Source organism: Coregonus clupeaformis, unplaced genomic scaffold (genome assembly GCF_020615455.1).
Source record: "Coregonus clupeaformis isolate EN_2021a unplaced genomic scaffold, ASM2061545v1 scaf0080, whole genome shotgun sequence".
Lineage (NCBI taxonomy): Eukaryota > Metazoa > Chordata > Actinopteri > Salmoniformes > Salmonidae > Coregonus > Coregonus clupeaformis.
In genome coordinates this window covers 588,183-607,275 of record NW_025533535.1, presented here as the reverse complement: position 1 = coordinate 607,275, position 19,093 = coordinate 588,183, and the positions used below count along the sequence as shown (strand labels likewise).

The window sequence follows — 19,093 nt, the reverse complement described above, 5'->3', positions numbered from 1 at the left end:
GCAATCATGTGCCTATGAACAAGATTTATGCTGTTAGCACTGAGGCGGTGTGCCCTAGTAGGAAGTCCAATGAGTGCAGCTCACCCTGCACTAATATAAATAACATGAGAATATCTACTTCTGCTAAGCTTCCCAGTAAAGCAATGAAAACAAGCAAGCATCCCAGAAAAGAGCTCAAAATAGCCCACGTTAACATATGTACCTTAAGAAACAATGTTCAAGAAATTAATAACTTGCTAGTAACAGATGACATTCATATTCTGACTATTTCTGAAACTCACTTAGACAATACCTTTCATGATACAGTGGTAAAAATACAAGGTTATAACATTTACGGAAAATACAGAAATGCCAGTGGTGGAGGTGTTGCTGTTTATATTCAGAACCACATTCCTGTAAAGATTAGAGGATCTCATGTTAAATACTGTTGAAGTAATATGGCTACAGGTTCCTCTGCCTCACCTAAAGCCCATTCTTGTGGGAAGCTGCTATAGACCACCTAACAGTCAGTGCTAACAGTCAGTATCTGGATAACGTGTGAAATGCTTGATAATGTATGTGATATCAACAGAGAGGTATATTTTCTGGGTGATTTAAATATTGACTGGCATTCATCAAGCTGCCCACTCAAGAAAAAGCTTCAAACTGTAACCAGTGCCTGCAACCTGGTTCAGGTTATCAGTCAACCTACCAGGGTAGTTACAAACAGCACAGGAATGAAATCATTAACATGTATTGATCACATCTTTACTAATGCTGCAGAAATGTGCTTGAAAGCAGTATCCAGATCCATCAGATGAAGTGATCACAATATAGTAGCCATATCTAGGAAAACCAAAGTTCCAAAGGCTGGGTCTAATATAGTGTATAAGAGGTCATACAATACGTTCTGTAGGGATTCCTATGTTGTTGATGTAAAGAATATTTGTTGGTCTGTGGTGTGTAATGAGGATCAAACAGACGTTGCACTTGACACATTTATAAAATTGCTTATCCCAGTTACTAATAAGCATGCACCCATTAAGAAAATGACTGTAGAAACTGTTAAATCCCTGTGGATTGATGAGGAATTTAAAAAATGGTATGGTTGAGAGGGATGAGGCAAAAGGAATGGCAAATAAGTCTGGCTGCACAACCGATTGGCAAACGTACTGCAAACTGAGAAATCATATGACTAAACAGAATAAAAAGAAGAAGAAACTACAGTATGAAACAAAGATAAATGACAAAGAATGATAGTAAAAAGCTTTGGAGCACCTTCAATGACATTTTGGGGAAAAGGGCAAACTCAGCTCCATCATACATTGAATCAGATGGCTCACTCATCACAAAACTGACTGATATTGTAAACTACTTTAATGATTTTTTCATTAGCAAGATTAGCAAATGTATGCATGACATGCCAGCAACAAACGCTGACACTACACATCCAAGTATATCTGACCAAATTATGAAAGACAAGAATTGTAATTTTGAATTCCGTGAAGTGAGTGTGGAAGAGGTGAAAAAAGTATTGTTGTCTATCAACAATGACAAGCCACCGGGGTCTGACAACTTGGATGGAAAATTACTGAGGATAATAGCGGACGATATTGCCACTCCTATTTGCCATATCTTCAATTTAAGCCTACTAGAAAGTGTGTGCCCTCAGGCCTGGAGGGAAGCAAAAGTCATTCCACCTAAGAATAGTAAAGCCCCCTTTACTGGCTCAAATAGCCGACCAATCAGCCTGTTACCAACCCTTAGTAAAGTTTTGAAAAAAATTGTGTTTGACCAGATACAGTGCTATTTTACAGTAAACAAATTGACAACAGACTTTCAGCACGCTTATAGGGAAGGACATTCAACAAGCACAGCACTTACACAAATTAACAGCTTCTACCCCCAAGCCATAAGAATCCTGAACAGCTAATCAAGGCTACCCAGACTATTTGCATTTTGATTTGTTTTGATTTGATTAGCTGAGGGCAGCTGTCTAGGCCCCTTACTTTTTTCAATCTATACTAACGTCATGCCACTGGCTTTGAGTAAAGCCATGTATGCGGATGACTCAACACTATACACGTCAGCTACTACAGCGACTGAAATGACTGCAACACTTAACAAAGAGCTGCAGATAGTTTCAGAATGGGTGGCAAGGAATAAATTAGTCCTAAATCTTTCAAAAACTAAAAGCATTGTATTTGGGACAAATCATTCACTAAACCCTAAACCTCAACTACATTTTGTAACAAATAATGTGGAAGTTGAGGTGACTAAACTGCTTGGAGTAACCCTGGATTGTAAACTGTCATGGTCTAAACAACAGTAGCTAGGATGGGGAGAAGTCTGTCCATAATAAAGCGCTGCTCTACCTTCTTAACAGCACTATCAACAAGGCAGGTCCTACAGGCTCTAGTTTTGTTGCACCTGGACTACTGTTCAGTCGTGTGGTCACGTGCCACAAAGAGGATTTTAGGAAAATTGCAATTGGCTCAAAAACAGGGCAGCATAGCTGGCCCTTGGATGTACACAGAGAGCAAACATTAATAATATGCGTGTCAATCTCTCATGGCTCAAAGTGGAAGAGAGATTGACTTCATCACTACTTGTATTTGTGAGAGGTATTGACATGCTGAAAGCACCGAGCTGTCTGTTTAAAAGACTAGCACACAGCTCAGACAACCATGCATACCTCACAAGACATGCCACCAGAGGTCTCTTCACAGTCCCCAAGTCCAGAAAAGACAATGGGAGGCGCACAGTACTACATAGAGCCATGACTACATGGAACTCTATTCCACATCAGGAACTGATGCAAGCAGTAGAATCAGATTTAAAAAACTGATGGAACAGAGGGGACTGTGAAGCAACACAAACATAGGCACAGACACATGCATACACACGCATGATAACATACGCACTATACACACACGTACACATGGATTTGTGGTAGATATGTGGTAGTGGAGTAGGGCACACATTTGTGTGTTGTGAAATATGTTATGAATGTATTGTAATGTTTTTAAAATTGCATAACTGCCTTAATTTTGCCGGACCCCAGGAAGAGTAGCTGCCTTGGCAGCAGCTAATGGGGATCCATAATAAATAAATACAAATACAAACACAACTTGATTGGAGTCCACCTGTGGTAAATTACATTGACTGGACATGATTTGGAAAGGCACACACCTGTCTATATAAGGTCCCACAGTTGACAGTGCATGTCAGAGCAAAAACCAAGCCATGAGGTCGAAGTATTTGTCCGTAGAGCTCTGAGACAGGATTGTGTCGAGGCACAGATCTGGGGAAGGGTACCAAAAAATGTCTGCAGCATTGAAGGTCCCCAAGAACACAGTGGCCTCCATCTTTCTTAATGGAAGAAGTTTGGAACCACCAAGACTCTTCCTAGAGCTGGCCGCCCAGCCAAACTGAGCAATCGGGGGAGAAGGGCCTTGGTCAGGGAAGTGACCAAGAACCCGATGGTCACTATGACAGAGCTCCAGAGTTTCTCTGTGGAGATGGGAGAACCTTCCAGAAGGACAACCTTCTGCAGCACTCCACCAATCAGGCCTTTATGGTAGAGTTGCCAGACGGAAGCTGCTCCTCAGTAAAAGGCACATGACAGCCCGCTTGGAGTTTGCCAAAAGGCACCTAAAGGACTCTCAGACCATGAGAAACAAGATTCTCTGGTCTGATGAAACCAAGAATGAACTCTTTGGCCTGAATGCCAAGCGTCACGTCTTGAGGAAACCTGGCACCATCCGTACGGTGATGCATGGTGGTAGCAGCATCATGCTGTGGGGATGTTTTTCAGCGGCAGGGACTGGGAGATTAGTCAGGATCGAGGCAAAGATGAACGGACAATGGACAGAGAGATCCTTGATGAAAACCTGCTCCAGAGTGCTCAGGACCTCAGACTGGGGTGAAGGTTCACCTTCCAACTGGACAACGAACCTAAGAGCACAGCCAAGACAACGCAGGAGTGGTTTCGGGACAAGTCACTGAATGTCCTTTAGTTGGCCAGCCAAAGCCCGGACTTGAACCCGATTGAACATCTCTGGAGATACCTGAAAATAGCTGTGCAGCGACGCTCCCCATCCAACCTGACAGAGCTTGAGAGGATCTGCAGAGAAGAATGGGAGAAACTCAGCATATACAGATGTGACAAACTTGTAGCGTCATACCCAAGAAGACTTGTGGCTGTGATCGCTGCCAAAGGTGCTTCAACAAAGTACTGAGTAAAGGCTCTGAATACTTACGTAAATGTCATTTTCCATTTATTTATTTTTTATTTTTTGCAAAAATGTATAAAGACCTGTTTTTGCTTTGTCATTATGGGGTATTGTGTGTAGATTGATGAGGAAAAATTCAATTTAATCCATTTTAGAATAAGGCTGTAACTTTACAAAATGTGGAAAAAGTAAAGGGGTCTGAAAACTTGCACTGCATATACAGCAATAGTTGAATAGGATGGCCTTGACTAGAATACATATGAAATTAGTAAAACAGTATGTAAACATTGTTCCATGTCTATGTACATAGGGCAGCAGCCTCTAAGGAGCATGGTAGAGTAACCAGGTGGTAGTCGACTAGTGACAGTGACTAAGTTCAGGACAGGGTACAGGGTTGCCTTGAGATAGCTGTTTTTCAGTCTCTCGGTCCCAGCTTTTATGCACCTGTACTGACCTCGCCTTCTGAATGATAGCAGGGTGAACAGGCCGTGGCTCGGGTGGTTGATGTCCTTGATTATCTTTTTGGCCTTCCTGTGACATCGGGTGCTGTAGATGTCCTGGAAGGCAGGCAGTGTGCCCCCGGTGATACGTTGGGCAGACCGCACCACCCTCTGGAGAGCCCTGCGGTTGCGTACGGTGCAGTTGCCGAACCAGGCGGTGATACAGCCTGACAGGATGCTCTCAATGGTGCATCTGTAAAAGTTTGTGAGGGTCTTAGTGGGCAAGCTGAATTTCTTCAGCCTCCTGAGGTTGAAGAGATGCTGTTGCACCTTCATCACCAAACTGTCTGTGTGGGTGGACCATTTCAGATTGTCAGTGATGTGTATACCGAGGAACTTGAAGCTTTTCACCTTCTCCACTGCGGCCCGTCTGTGGATTGAGGCATGCTCCCTCTGCTGTTTCCTGAAGTCCACGATCCTTCGTTTTGTTGACGTTGAGGGAGAGGTTATTTTCCTGGCACCACTCCGCCAGGGCCCTAACCTCCTCCCTGTAGGCTGTTTCATCATTTTTGGTAATCAGACCTACCACTGTTGTGTCGTCTGCAAACTTGATGATTGAGTTGGAGGCGTGCGTGGCCACGCAGTTATGGATGAACAGGGAGTACAGGAGGGGACTGAGCATGCACCCTTGTGGGCCTCCTGTGTTGAGGATCAGCGTAGATGAGTTGTTGTTTCCTACCATCTCTACCTGGAAGCAGCCCGTCAGGAAGTCCAGGACACAGTTGCACAGGGCGGGGTTCAGACCCAGGGCCCCGAGCTTAATGATGAGCTTGGAGGGTACTATGGTGTTGAAGGCTGAGCTGTAGTCAATGAACAGCATTCTTACATAGGTATTCCTCTTGTCCAGATGGGATAGGGCAGAGTGCAGTGCGATTGCATTGTCCGTGGATCTATTGGGGCCGTATGCAAATTGCAGTGGGTCTAGGGTGTCAGGTAAGGTGGAGGTGATATGACCCCAGTTTGCACAAAGTCCAGTGTAGTTCCTTAAGGGCTGTCGTGGTATCGGCTTGAGGGGGAAAATACACAGCTGTGACGATAACCGAAGATAATTCTCATTCTCTTTTATCTGAGAGCAGCAGGAGGAAGTAACATTTCAAACCCGTCTAATGGCTGTCATCAGCTCTTTGTTTGTGTGCAGGGCACTATTATGAACAACACTTCAAAATGGGTCAAGGCACCAGAGAAAATAGTACATGGTGTGCGTGTCTGTGTGTGTGCGTGTGTGCGTGCATGCGTATGTCTGTGTTTGAGCCTCACCTTGAAGCGGATGTGTCCCTTCTTGCAGCAGAGGCAGGCCAGCATGAGGAAGACAAAGGTGAAGAGACCAGACAAGGAAACAGCCACCACCACCAGAGACGACGGCCACGACAGCCCACTCAGAGGAGCACCATCTGCAAGACAGATAGAGGTATTACAGTTTAATAATAACAACAACAACAACAACACTGCCAGAGACAATGGCCACAACAGCCCACTCAGAGTAGCACCATGTGCAGGACAGATTGAGGTATTACAGCTTAATAACAACAACAACAACAAATACACTGCCAGAGACGACAGCCATGACAGCCCACTCAGAGGATCACCATCTACAGAACAGATAGCGGTATTAGCATAGACAATATATCATATAGGGGCTACAACATCAGCCTATCTAGCTAGGGTTTTATATCTATGGTTATCAAAATATCACTTTATTATTATATAATTATTGCTTTACATTGGACTTTGTTTAATACTATATTGCCTATGGTCCAGGACATTTAGACAACGATGACTCCACACCAATTAATGAACAATGGTCAATTTATTGAACGGTCATACAGACTGGGGCTGCTTCCTTGTGTGGCTACTGCACATTGCGTCCCTATATAGGCTAAATATGGCCATTTAAATTGGAAGCTATTCCCCTACTATTTCTATTGTACTACTGTTTAGGATAGATGGCCAGTACCGTCTATTTTTTATGTTGTTTGATGTCCCCCTCCATTTACGCTACTGAGTTTATCTCCCAGGGAGGACTTGGCTTACAGGCTATGATTCATTATTGTGAAGGTCTAGATTATAGATTGCATTTCTTGCACATCATCTTTTTTTACAGTTTTCTGGTTGGGGAATGACCAATGGGTGGGTTTCCCTGTGGGTCCTGCTTTTGTTACACATCCATGGGCTTATCAACACTAAAGATAACAACTACATCATTAATATAACATTCCTGTTTGAAAAACAATGCCAACACTAGCTATTCTCTCTTGGAATCTGAAAGGCCTAAATTGTCCTATCAAACATTCCAGCTGTCTTGATATCCTAGCAAGAAACCATACTGATATAGCAATGCTCCAAGAAACACACCTGCTCCATAATGACACACATAGGATGCAGAACCATTTGTACAAACTGGCTGCTTTCTACTCAAACAGGCATAAAACATTCTCTCTAATCGATTTTATATTATTATCTTTAACCTCTATTTTCTAAAATTAAGAAAATAGAAATTCAACATATGATCTTGTCCGATCACCACACCTACCACTGCCAATTACACATTTCAGACTCTCCTAAGAGCCACAAGATGCCGTTTCAACATTTCATTACTACAAAATCTAAAATGTTGTGATCAATTTCAAATTGAACTAAATTAATTAACAATGATCAATAAAAATTCAGTCGATAACCCCAGGATTCTATGGGATGCCACCAAAGGTTTTATGAAAAATAATGCAACTGCATTTGCAGCTGGGTTGAATTAATCACAATTCAATAAGATACCAGAACTGGAAATGTTGCTAACTGCGTTCTCAACAAACACTTTTTTCAGATCAGGTAGCACTTTCCAAAGTCAAGACAGAACTTAATTTATTGATAAGACAGAGAGCAGAACTTGCCATCCATCGAGTTAGACTCAACCATTACTTCCATGGTAATCGTCCAAGTCGTTTACTGGCCAACATGCTATGCAGTAATGATCACATAGACCACACACTGAAACAGGGGAATTACGGGCCTCCCGAGTGGCACAGCGGCCGGGATGTCCTTGTCCCATCGTTCTCTAGCGACTCCTGTGGTGGGCCGGGCACATGCACGCTGACACGGTCGCCAGTTGTACTGTGTTTTCTCCGACATATTGGTGCAGCTGGCTTCCATGTTAAGCGAGCAGTGTGTCAAGAAGCAGTGAGGCTTGGCAGGGTCGTGTTTCGGAGGACGCATGGCTCTCGACCTTCGCCTCTCCAGTCCGTATGGGAGGAGGCGATGGGACAAGACCAACTACCAATTGGATATCACAAAAGAGGTATAAATAAAAAATTTATAAATGGGAATAACTATCAGAACCCAAATGAATCAATCAAAGATTCTCCCGCTTCTATAAAGAACTGTACACCTCGGATTGTAAATCCTTTATAAAAGAATGAAGAACTCCTCCTCTCTCAACAGAGGAAGCCGCCTCGCTGGTTGCTCAAATATCTATCAATGAATTCAAAAGGGCATTGGATAGCATGAATAAAGGCAAATCATCTGAATGGGACGGTATTCCTCCTGAGGTCTATTTTACATTTTGTAATCAATTAGGTCCACTATTGTTTGAAATGATTAACACAGGCGTTCACAAAGGTTTATTTGTGAGAGATGTGAATAGAGCACTAATTTTGCTTTTATTAAAAAAAGGTAAGGATGCCACCCAGTGTTCTGACTATTGCCATTTTTTCAAAATGGTCAGATCTCTTCATTATATGGAAAAGTAAGCAATCCCAGGTAAAATTAACAAACTTACAAAGAGGGAGATAACACAAATTTCCCTAAACTCTAGTGATCACTTCATCTCATTATATGCAGACAATATTTTACTATATACAGTGCATTCGGAAAGTATTCAGACCCCTTCACTTTTTGCACATTTTGTTACGTTACAGCCTTATTCTAAAATGGATTAAAAATATATATATTTCTCATCAATCTACACACAATACCCCATAATAACGAAGCAAAAACAGGTTTTTAGAAATACCTTATTTACATAAGTATTCAAACCCTTTGCTATGAGACTTGAAATGGAGCTCAGGTGCATCCTGTTTCCATTGATCATCCTTGAGATATTTCTACAATTTGATTGGAGTCCACCTGTGGTAAATTCCATTGATTGGACATGATTTGGAAAGACACACACCTGTCTATATAAAGGTCCCACAGCTGGCAGGCAGTGCATGTCAGAGCAAAAACCAAGCTATGAGGTCGAAGGAATTGTCCGTAGAGTGCAGAGACAGGATTGTGTCGAGGCAGAGATTTACATTTACATTTTAGTCATTTAGCAGACGCTCTTATCCAGAGCGACTTACAGTTAGTGTGTGCATACATTTTTCATACTGGCCCCCCGTGGGAAACGAACCCACAACCCTGGCGTTGCAAGCGCCATGCTCTACCAACTGAGCTACAGGGGACCATATCTGAGGAATGGTGCCAAATAATATCTGCAGCATTGAAGGTCCACAAGAACACAGTGGCCTCCATCATTCTTAAATGGAAGAAGTCTGGAACCACAAATACTCTTCCTAGAGCTGGCCGCCCGGCCAAACTGAGCAATCGGGGGAGAAGGGCCTTGGTCAGGGAGATGACCAAGAACCCGATGGTCACTATGACAGAGCTCCAGAGTTCCTCTGTGGAGAGGAGGACAACTGTCTCTGCAGCACTCAGGCCTTTATGGTAGAGTGGCCAGATGGAAGCCACTCCTTAGTAAAAGGCACATGATTGGAGTTTGCCAAAAGGCACCTAAAGGACTCTCAGACCATGAGAAACAAGATTCTCTGGTCTGATGAAACCAAGATTGAACTCTTTAGCCTGAATGCCAAGCGTCACGTCTGGAGGAAACCTGGCACCATCCCTGAGGGGATGTTTTTCAGCGGCAGGGACTGGGAGACTAGTCAGGATCAAAGGAAAGATGAACGGAGCAAAGTACAGAGAGATCCATGATGAAAACCTGCTCTAGAGCGCTCAGGACCTCAGACTGGGGCGAAGGTTCACCTTCCAACAGGACAATGACCCTAAGCACACAGCCAAGACAACGCAGGAGTGCCTTCGGGACAAGTCTCTGAATGTCCTTGAGTGGCCCAGCAAGAGCCCGGACTTGAACCCGATCTAACATCTCTGGAAAGACCTGAAAATAGCTGTGCAGCGATGCTCCCCATCCAACCTGACAGAGCTTAAGAGGATCTGCAGAGAAGAATGGGAGAAACTCCCCAAATACAAGTGTGCCAAGCTTGTAGTGTCATACCCAAGAAGACTCGAGGTTGTAATCACTGCCAAAGGTGCTTCAACAAAGTCCTGAGTAAAGGGTCTGAATATTTATGTAAATGTGATATTTCAGTTTATTTTTTGCAAACATTTCTTAAAACCTGTTTTTGCTTTGTCATTATGGGGTATTGTGTGTAGATTGATGCTGGGAAAAATGTGGAAAAAGTAAAGGTGTCTGAATACTTTCCGAATGCACTGTATCTAGACAATGTATCTCAATCGCTCCCAAACGCAATTAAGATCATAGATAAAATCATTTTCATCTCAAGTTATAAAATTAATCTAACCAAATCAGACCTACTGCACCTCAAGACCACGATGGAGGAATCCATCTCTGCTTATGCAATCGTTTCCCATTTTAAATATTTGGGAGTAGATATATTTCCTTCCTTCTTCCTTTAGATAAAACCATTGCCAGAAACTTTAACAGAATGGTCAAATCAATTCAATCCAACCTCAGTAGATGGACTAATATCCCAGTTCCTTTAACCGGCAGAATATCTATTGTCAAAATGAATATATTGCCACTGCTGAATTTCTGTAGTTCAATGCTTCGCTTGTCTCCCCCTTCTGGCTATTGGGATAAAATCCATAGTGCGGTTTCAAAATGTACACCATCGTTCAAAGGTTTGGGGTCACTTAGAAATGTCCTTGTTTTCCATGAAAACATACATGAAATTAGTTTGAATAGGAAATATAGCAAAATGAATAGGAAATGTAGTCATTGACAAGGTTAGAAATAATGATTTTTAACTGAAATAATAATTGTGTCCTTCAAACTTTGCTTTCGTCAAAGAATCCTCCATCTGCAGCAATTACAGTCTTGCAGACCTTCGGCATTCTAGTTGTGAATTTATTGAGGTAATCTGAAGAGATTTCAACCCATGCTTCCTGAAGCACATCCCACAAGTTGGATTGGCTTGATGGGCACTTCTTACGTACCATACGGTCAAGCTGCTCCCACAACAGCTCAATAGGGTTGAGATCCGGTGACTGTGCTGGCCACTCCATTATAGACAGAATACCAGCTGACTGTTTCTTCCCTAAATAGTTATTGCATAGTTTGGTGCTGTGCTTTGGGTCATTGTCCTGTTGTAGGAGGAAATTGGCTCCAATCAAGCGCCGTCCACAGGGTATGGCATTGCGTTGCAAAATGGAGTGATAGCCTTCCTTCTTCAAGATCCCTTTTACCCTGTACAAATCTCCCACTTTACCACCACCAAAGCACCCCCAGACCATCACATTGCCTCCACCATGCTTGCCAGATGGCATCAAGCACTCCTCCAGCATCTTTTCATTTAGTCTGCGTCTCACACATGTTCTTCTTTGTGATCCATAACACTTTTTTCCAATCTTCCTCTGTCCAGTGTCTGTGTTCTTTTGCCCATCTTAATCTTTTATTGGCCAGACTGAGATATGGCTTTTTTCTTTGCAACTCTGCCTAGAAGGTCAGCATCCCGGAGTCGCCTCTTCACTGTTGACGTTGAGACTGGTGTTTTGCGGGTACTATTTAATGAAGCTGCCAGTTGAGGACCTGTGAGGCGTCTGTTTCTCAAACTCCTCTTGCTCAGTTGTGCACCGGGGCCTCCCACTCCTCTTTCTATTCTGGTTAGAGACAGTTTGAGCTGTTCTGTGAAGGGAGTAGTACACAGCGTTGTACGAGATCTTCAGTTTCTTGACAATTTCTTGCATGGAATAGCCTTCATTTCTCAGAACAAGAATAGACTGACGAGTTTCAGAAGAAAGTTATTTGTTTCTGGCCATTTTGAGCCTGTAATTGAACCCACAATTGCTGATGCTCCAGATACTCAACTAGTCTCAAGAAGGGCAGTTTTATTGCTTCTTTAATCAGCACAACAGTTTTCAGCTGTGCTAACATAATTGCAAAAGGGTTTTCTAATGATCTTTTAAAATGATAAACTTGGATTAGCAAACACAATGTGCCATTGGAACACAGGACTGATGGTTGCTGATAATGTGCCTCTGTACGCCTATGTAGATATTCCATTAAAAATCAAATCAAATCAAATCAAATTGTATTGGTCACATGCGCCGAATACAACAGGTGCAGACATTACAGTGAAATGCTTACTTACAGCCCTTAACCAACAGTGCATTTATTTTAAACAAAAGAAGTAAGAATAAAACAACAACAAAAAAAGTGTTGAGAAAAAAAGAGCAGAAGTAAAATAAAGTGACAGTATGGAGGCTATATATACAGGGGGGTACCGTTGCAGAGTCAATGTGCGGGGGCACCGGCTAGTTGAGGTAGTTGAGGTAATATGTACATGTGGGTAGAGTTAAAGTGACTATGCATAAATAATTAACAGAGTAGCAGCAGCGTAAAAAGGATGGGGGTGGGGGGGCAGTGCAAATAGTCCGGGTAGCCATGATTAGCTGTTCAGGAGTCTTATGGCTTGGGGGTAGAAGCTGTTGAGAAGTCTTTTGGACCTAGACTTGGCACTCCGGTACCGCTTGCCGTGCGGGTAGCAGAGAGAACAGTCTATGACTAGGGTGGCTGGAGTCTTTGACAATTTTGAGGGCCTTCCTCTGACACCGCCTGGTATAGAGGTCCTGGATGGCAGGAAGCTTTGCCCCAGTGATGTACTGGGCCGTACGCACTACCCTCTGTAGTGCCTTGCGGTCAGAGGCCAAGCAGTTGCCATACCAGGCGGTGATGCAACCAGTCAGGATGCTCTCGATGGTGCAGCTGTAGAATTTTTTGAGGATCTGAGGACCCATGCCAAATCTTTTTAGTCTCCCTGAGGGGGAATAGGCTTCGTCGTGCCCTCTTCACGACTGTCTTGGTGTGTTTGGACCATGATAGTTCGTTGGTGATGTGGACACCAAGGAACTTGAAGCTCTCAACCTGTTCCACTACAGCCCCGTCGATGAGAATGGGGGCGTGCTCAGTCCTCTTTTTTTTCCTGTAGTCCACAATCATCTCCTTTGTCTTGGTCACGTTGAGGGAGAGGTTGTTGTCCTGGCACCACACGGCCAGATCTCTGACCTCCTCCCTATAGGCTGTCTCATCGTTGTCGGTGATCAGGCCTACCACTGTTGTGTCGTCTGCAAACTTAATGATGGTGTTGGAGTCGTGCCTGGCCATGCAGTCATGGGTGAACAGAGAGTACAGGAGGGGACTGAGCACGCACCCCTGAGGGGCCCCCGTGTTGAGGATCAGTGTGGCAGATGTGTTGTTACGTACCCTTACCACCTGGGGGCGGCCCGTCAGGAAGTCCAGGATCCAGTTGCAGAGGGAGGTGTTTAGTCCCAGGATCCTTAGCTTAGTGATGAGCTTAGAGGGCACTATGGTGTTGAATGCTGAGCTGTAGTCAATGAATAGCATTCTCACGTAGGTGATCAGCCATTTCCAGCTACAATAGCCATTTACAACATTAATAATATCTACACTGTATTTCTGATCAATTTGATGTTATTTTAATGGACAAAAAAATTGCTTTTCTTTCGAAAACAAGGACATTTCTAAGTGACCCCAAACATTTGAACAGTAGTGTATATGGCAAGGTAAGCGATCCCAGATAAAATTAACAAACTTACAAAGAGGGAAAGACATAGGCAGTATAGAGAGAAATATGGTGTCTCCTATTGCCCTGGAAGAGGTGGTCTTCACTGATATATCCCTTAAACAATGCAATATGGTGTCTCCTATTGCCCTGGAAGAGGTGGTCTTCACTGATATATCCCTTAAACAATGTAATATGGTGTCTCCTATTGCCCTGGAAGAGGTGGTCTTCACTGATATATCCCTTAAACAACGTAATATGGTGTCTCCTATTGCCCTGGAAGAGGTGGTCTTCACTGATATATCCCTTAAACAATGTAATATGGTGTCTCCTATTGCCCTGGAAGAGGTGGTCTTCACTGATATATCCCTTAAACAACGTAATATGGTGTCTCCTATTGCCCTGGAAGAGGTGGTCTTCACTGATATACAGTGGGGAGAACAAGTATTTGATACACTGCCAATTTTGCAGGTTTTCTTACTTACAAAGCATTTAGAGGTCTGTAATTTGTTAACCTGTTAGTTTTTCTTTAAGAAGCCCTCCTGTTCTCCACTCATTACCTGTATTAACTGCACCTGTTTGAACTCGTTACCTGTATAAAAGACACCTGTCCACACACTCAATCAAACAGACTACAACCTCTCCACAATGGCCAAGACCAGAGAGCTGTGTAAGGACATCAGGGATAAAATTGTAGACCTGCACAAGGCTGGGATGGGCTACAGGACAATAGGCAAGCAGCTTGGTGAGAAGGCATCAACTGTTGGCGCAATTATTAGAAAATGGAAGAAGTTCAAGATGATGGTCAATCACCCTCGGTCTGGGGCTCCATGCAAGATCTCACCTCGTGGGGCATCAATGATCATGAGGAAGGTGAGGGATCAGCCCAGAACTACACGGCAGGACCTGGTCAATGACCTGAAGAGAGCTGGGACCACAGTCTCAAAGAAAACCATTAGTAACACACTACGCCGTCATGGATTAAAATCCTGCAGCGCACGCAAGGTCCCCCTGCTCAAGCCAGCGCATGTCCAGGCCCGTCTGAAGTTTGCCAATGACCATCTGGATGATCCAGAGGAGGAATGGGAGAAGGTCATGTGGTCTGATGAGACAAAAATAGAGCTTTTTGGTCTAAACTCCACTCGCCGTGTTTGGAGGAAGAAGAAGGATGAGTACAAGCCCAAGAACACCATCCCAACCGTGAAGCATGGAGGTGGAAACATCATTCTTTGGGGATGCTTTTCTGCAAAGGGGACAGGACAACTGCACCGTATTGAGGGGAGGATAGATGGGGCCATGTATCGCGATATCTTGGCCAACAACCTCCTTCCCTCAGTAAGAGCATTGAAGATGGGTCGTGGCTGGGTCTTCCAGCATGACAATGACCCGAAACACACAGCCAGGGCAACTAAGGAGTGGCTCCGTAAGAAGCATCTCAAGGTCCTGGAGTGACCTAGCCAGTCTCCAGACCTGAACCCAATAGAACATCTTTGGAGGGAGCTGAAAGTCCGTATTGCCCAGCGACAGCCCCGAAACCTGAAGGATCTGGAGAAGGTCTGTATGGAGGAGTGGGCCAAAATCCCTGCTGCAGTGTGTGCAAACCTGGTCAAGACCTACAGGAAACGTATGATCTCTGTAATTGCAAACAAAGGTTTCTGTACCAAATATTAAGTTCTGCTTTTCTGATGTATCAAATACTTATGTCATGCAATAAAATGCAAATTAATTACTTAAAAATCATACAATGTGATTTTCTGGATTTTTGTTTTAGATTCCATCTCTCACAGTTGAAGTGTACCTATGATAAAAATTACAGACCTCTACATGCTTTGTAAGTAGGAAAACCTGCAAAATCGGCAGTGTATCAAATACTTGTTCTCCCCACTGTATCCCTTAAACAATGTCAACTACGCTTTGGTCCTTTTATTGCTCACACAATTTCTATTTGGTGCAAGATTGAAAAGGGTAGGCCTTGTCAGCGAGGTGGGGCTTTAGGAGGGACTGAAAGATAGTGATGGACACAGAGTCACGAATGGCTGGAGGGAGTGAGTTCCAGAGCCTAGGAGCAACCCTGGAGAAGGTCCTGTCGCTGAAGCTCTGGAACTTTGACCTAGGGATGACAAAGTGGCCTGCTGTGGTGGAACGTAGTGCACGTCTGGGTTGGTAGGGGAGAAGAAGGTCTGAGAAGTAAGGTGGTGAAGGACTTTGTAGGTCAGAAAGAGGATCTTGTAATCAATGCGTTGGGAGACAAGGAGCCAGTGGAGTTCACAGAGGACAGGGGTGATGTGCTGCCAGGACATAGTGTGGGTGAGGAGTCGGGTCACAGAGTTTTGAACCATTTGGAGCTTATGGAGGGAGCTTGAGTTGATGCTGGAGAGTAATGAGTTGCAGTACTCAAGACGGGAGGAGATGCATGAGGGTTTCAGCGGCAGGACTGGAGATGGAGGACCTGACTTTGGCAATGTTGCGGAGGTGGAAGAATGAGGATTTGACAGTCTGTCATGTGGTGGTCAAAGGAGAGTGTGGAGTCCAGAATGGCACCAAGGTTGCCTGAGTGCGTGGGGGAGGGAGAGACAGTGGTGTCATCAATGGTGAGGGTGAGGTTGCCAGCTTTGGTGAGGGTGGATTTAGTGAAGAGGAGTTCCGATTGTTGCATACATTTATTGTAGAGAGGCAGGATTCAATGTGGGTCAGAGGTGGATTGAGGAGGGATTTGGTGCTGAGGTAGATCTGGGTGTCATCGGCATAGCATTGGAAGTCTAGGTTGAAGCGACGGCAATCACCTCACTCTCACCCAATTCGCCAGTGGATACAGTTACTATTAGAAGTTATAACATTAGAATCATCGACAGACAAAATCCTGTGTGATCAATATGATCATTTCTCTGTATGTATTTCTAAGTGGCAGCCTATGGGTACATATTGGTATAAACGGAGTGTGTGAATTGATATGAATATTGTACCTGTAACCCCCTGCCCCAACAAAAAATTACAAAGCAAGTAATGCTTTATTTGGTTAAAAATATAAAAATACACCATGTTGCAGAGACATGAGTATCTTCTTCAGCTAAAGACATTTATTATAATTAGGTATAGTCAATGAAATATTTTGTAAAAGTGATAAATTAACGTCTGTTATTCAGCAAACACTTTCACTCCGCTTTGAAAACAAGTTAGACATTTCCTTGATAATTTATCACCTGTGATTTAACGTGTTTTAAACAAATCTATATTTTATTATGTGGAAGTGCCTTGAACATGCTATGATTCAGCAATTTGAATGAGATTTGCATAATAGTGCCAAGAGTGTGCAAAGCTGTCATCAAGGCAAAGGGTGGCTACTTTGAAGAATCTCAAATATAAAATATTTTTTGATTTGTTTAACACTTTTTTGGTTACTACATGACTCCATATGTGTTATTTCATAATTTTGATGTCTTCACTATTATTCTACAATGTAGAAAATAGTAAAAATAATGAAAAACCCTTGAATGAGTAGGTGTGTCCAAACTTTTAGCTAGATATCCTCTCCTATGGATGCCTTCATAATATTATGAAGGGATCAGGATATGTGACGTACTCAGAGTCCTATGTGCGTCCGAAATTGCACCCTGTTCCCTATATACAGATGTAGGATCTTAATGAGCCAGTTTGCTACAGAAGGAAAATAATCCTGCAGCAACAGGAAATGTGAATTATTATGTGGATTATAATTAACGGTAGTCTGTAATTTCAAAGTGGAAATTAAAAACGTCAAAATACTTTTTTAACCTCAAATGCACAAGTTAAAAACGTCCTGCATTGCAGAATAGTTCTCCTGCAACAGGGTGATCAAATTAAAATCCTACATCTGTACGGCTATATAGTGCACTACTTTTGACTAGAGACATATGGGCTCTGGTCAAAAGTAGTGCACTATATAGTGAAAAGGGTGCTGTTTCAGACACTTACTTTCTCTACAGAAGTGCTTGGCTAATCTAATTAAAAGCGATAAACACACACAGACACAAACACACACACAGAGACACAAACACACGTACACAAACACACATAAACACACACAAGCAATGAAATGTAAGGCAACGTGTTATTATGATTAAATATTAATTAGAGTTCTGAGTTGATGTTTTCTCTCTCTCGTTTTGAACTGTGTATAATATCGCACATCTCATTTTGGAACTTAGACGCAAGTTTTATTTTTACCCAACAAAGGGTTGAGGGCAAGCGGTTACCACGGAAACAGATTGGACAGACAGCCATGTAGGATTGTCTTCAGCTGTAAATATCCTGTGTTGATCCATGCCAACACACACACACACACTTTGTCATGTCTGCTGCCAGTTTGTGCTGATCCTGTGAAAGCTGGTACCACTGCTGGCAGGCTCTTAGTATGTATCATGCTTTTAGGATAATTGAGCATAGAGATAATTGATGCAGAGTGTAAAGATCCCAATAGGAAACAAAGATGGGATCTACTATTATAGCAGTCAATTGTTGGATTTGCTTATCATCTTCAAATAAAACCACATTTGTGGAACCATAATAGAACAGTAGTACTTTGTATTATGTAGCACTTAAATTAAAGTAGCCAAAAAGTTCCAGAACAATACACACCAGTTAACAGAGAGGTGGAGGAACACCTTGGCGAAAGTCTGCTTATGGGCTAAACTGCTATCTAAAGGCATTCTATAGGGCTGACATCACATTCTATTAGTCATTTGGCTTGGGACTATAAAGGATCACCAAGAGCAAGATTATTATTCTCTAGTACTCCACACAACGTCTACATCGATCAGCCCTATGGTTCAATGGGGGCACCATACCAGGACCAGGGCTGAGCACAGCTCTCCATTAATATTGAAGGAGTACACTATATTGGAGGGGCACACTGGGGTCTGCTGTGTGCCGCCTCAGATTAAAATAAAACATTTAAAGCTGAGCTAATACTAAAGGCCTATTCAAACAGAGGTGACAGGAAAGACGAGGTAGTATTCATCCCAATGCGCTAGATAGCCTATTTACTGTACTAGGCAGACTAGGCAGGCTAGCTCTTTTAATGGGGCTAGTGGTTGAGAGGAGATAGTAAATAGCGGTTTAATGCCTGATCCTGGATCCCTGTTCAAACAGAGAGTGTCTCCCAGTGTTGCAGGCTAGGCTAACAGGCTTTTTTTCCTCGTAATGATGGGCTATTGGGTAGAGGCCAGGGAAAATGGCGAAAGAGTGAATAAACAGATACATTGGAAGGTCTATACACGATTGATGCGTGGTTAGAAGCCTAGCTGGGTTTAACTGCGGGCAGACGTGTGTGTGTGTGTGTGTGTGTGTGTGGATGTGTTTAACTATTCTTGTGGAGACCAGAAGTCCCCACAAGAATAGTAAACAAACAAAAAATGGACCAACTGGGGACATTTTGTTGGTCCCCACAAGGTCAAATGCTATTTCTAGGGGGTTTAGGGTTAAGGTTAGAATTAGTGTTAGGGTTAGAATTAGGTTTAGGGTTAGGCGCTAGGGTTAGTTTTAGGGTTAGGAGCTAGGGTTGGGTTTAGGGTTAGGGTTAGGTTTTTGAGTT

The 19,093-nt window shown here is 43.2% G+C and overlaps 1 protein-coding gene across 5 annotated transcripts in view; it reads right to left on the bottom strand.

Moving 5' to 3' along the window:
- aatkb (apoptosis-associated tyrosine kinase b) overlaps window positions 1–19,093 on the bottom strand; it is an 85,534-nt gene that overhangs the window by 32,772 nt on the left and 33,669 nt on the right. For all 5 annotated transcript variants that reach the window (XM_041889051.2, XM_041889071.2, XM_041889061.2 and 2 more), the window contains exon 2: window positions 5,972–6,105. In XM_041889051.2, the coding sequence (XP_041744985.1) occupies window positions 5,972–6,105 (134 nt within the window). The remainder of the gene's footprint in view (window positions 1–5,971; window positions 6,106–19,093) is intronic.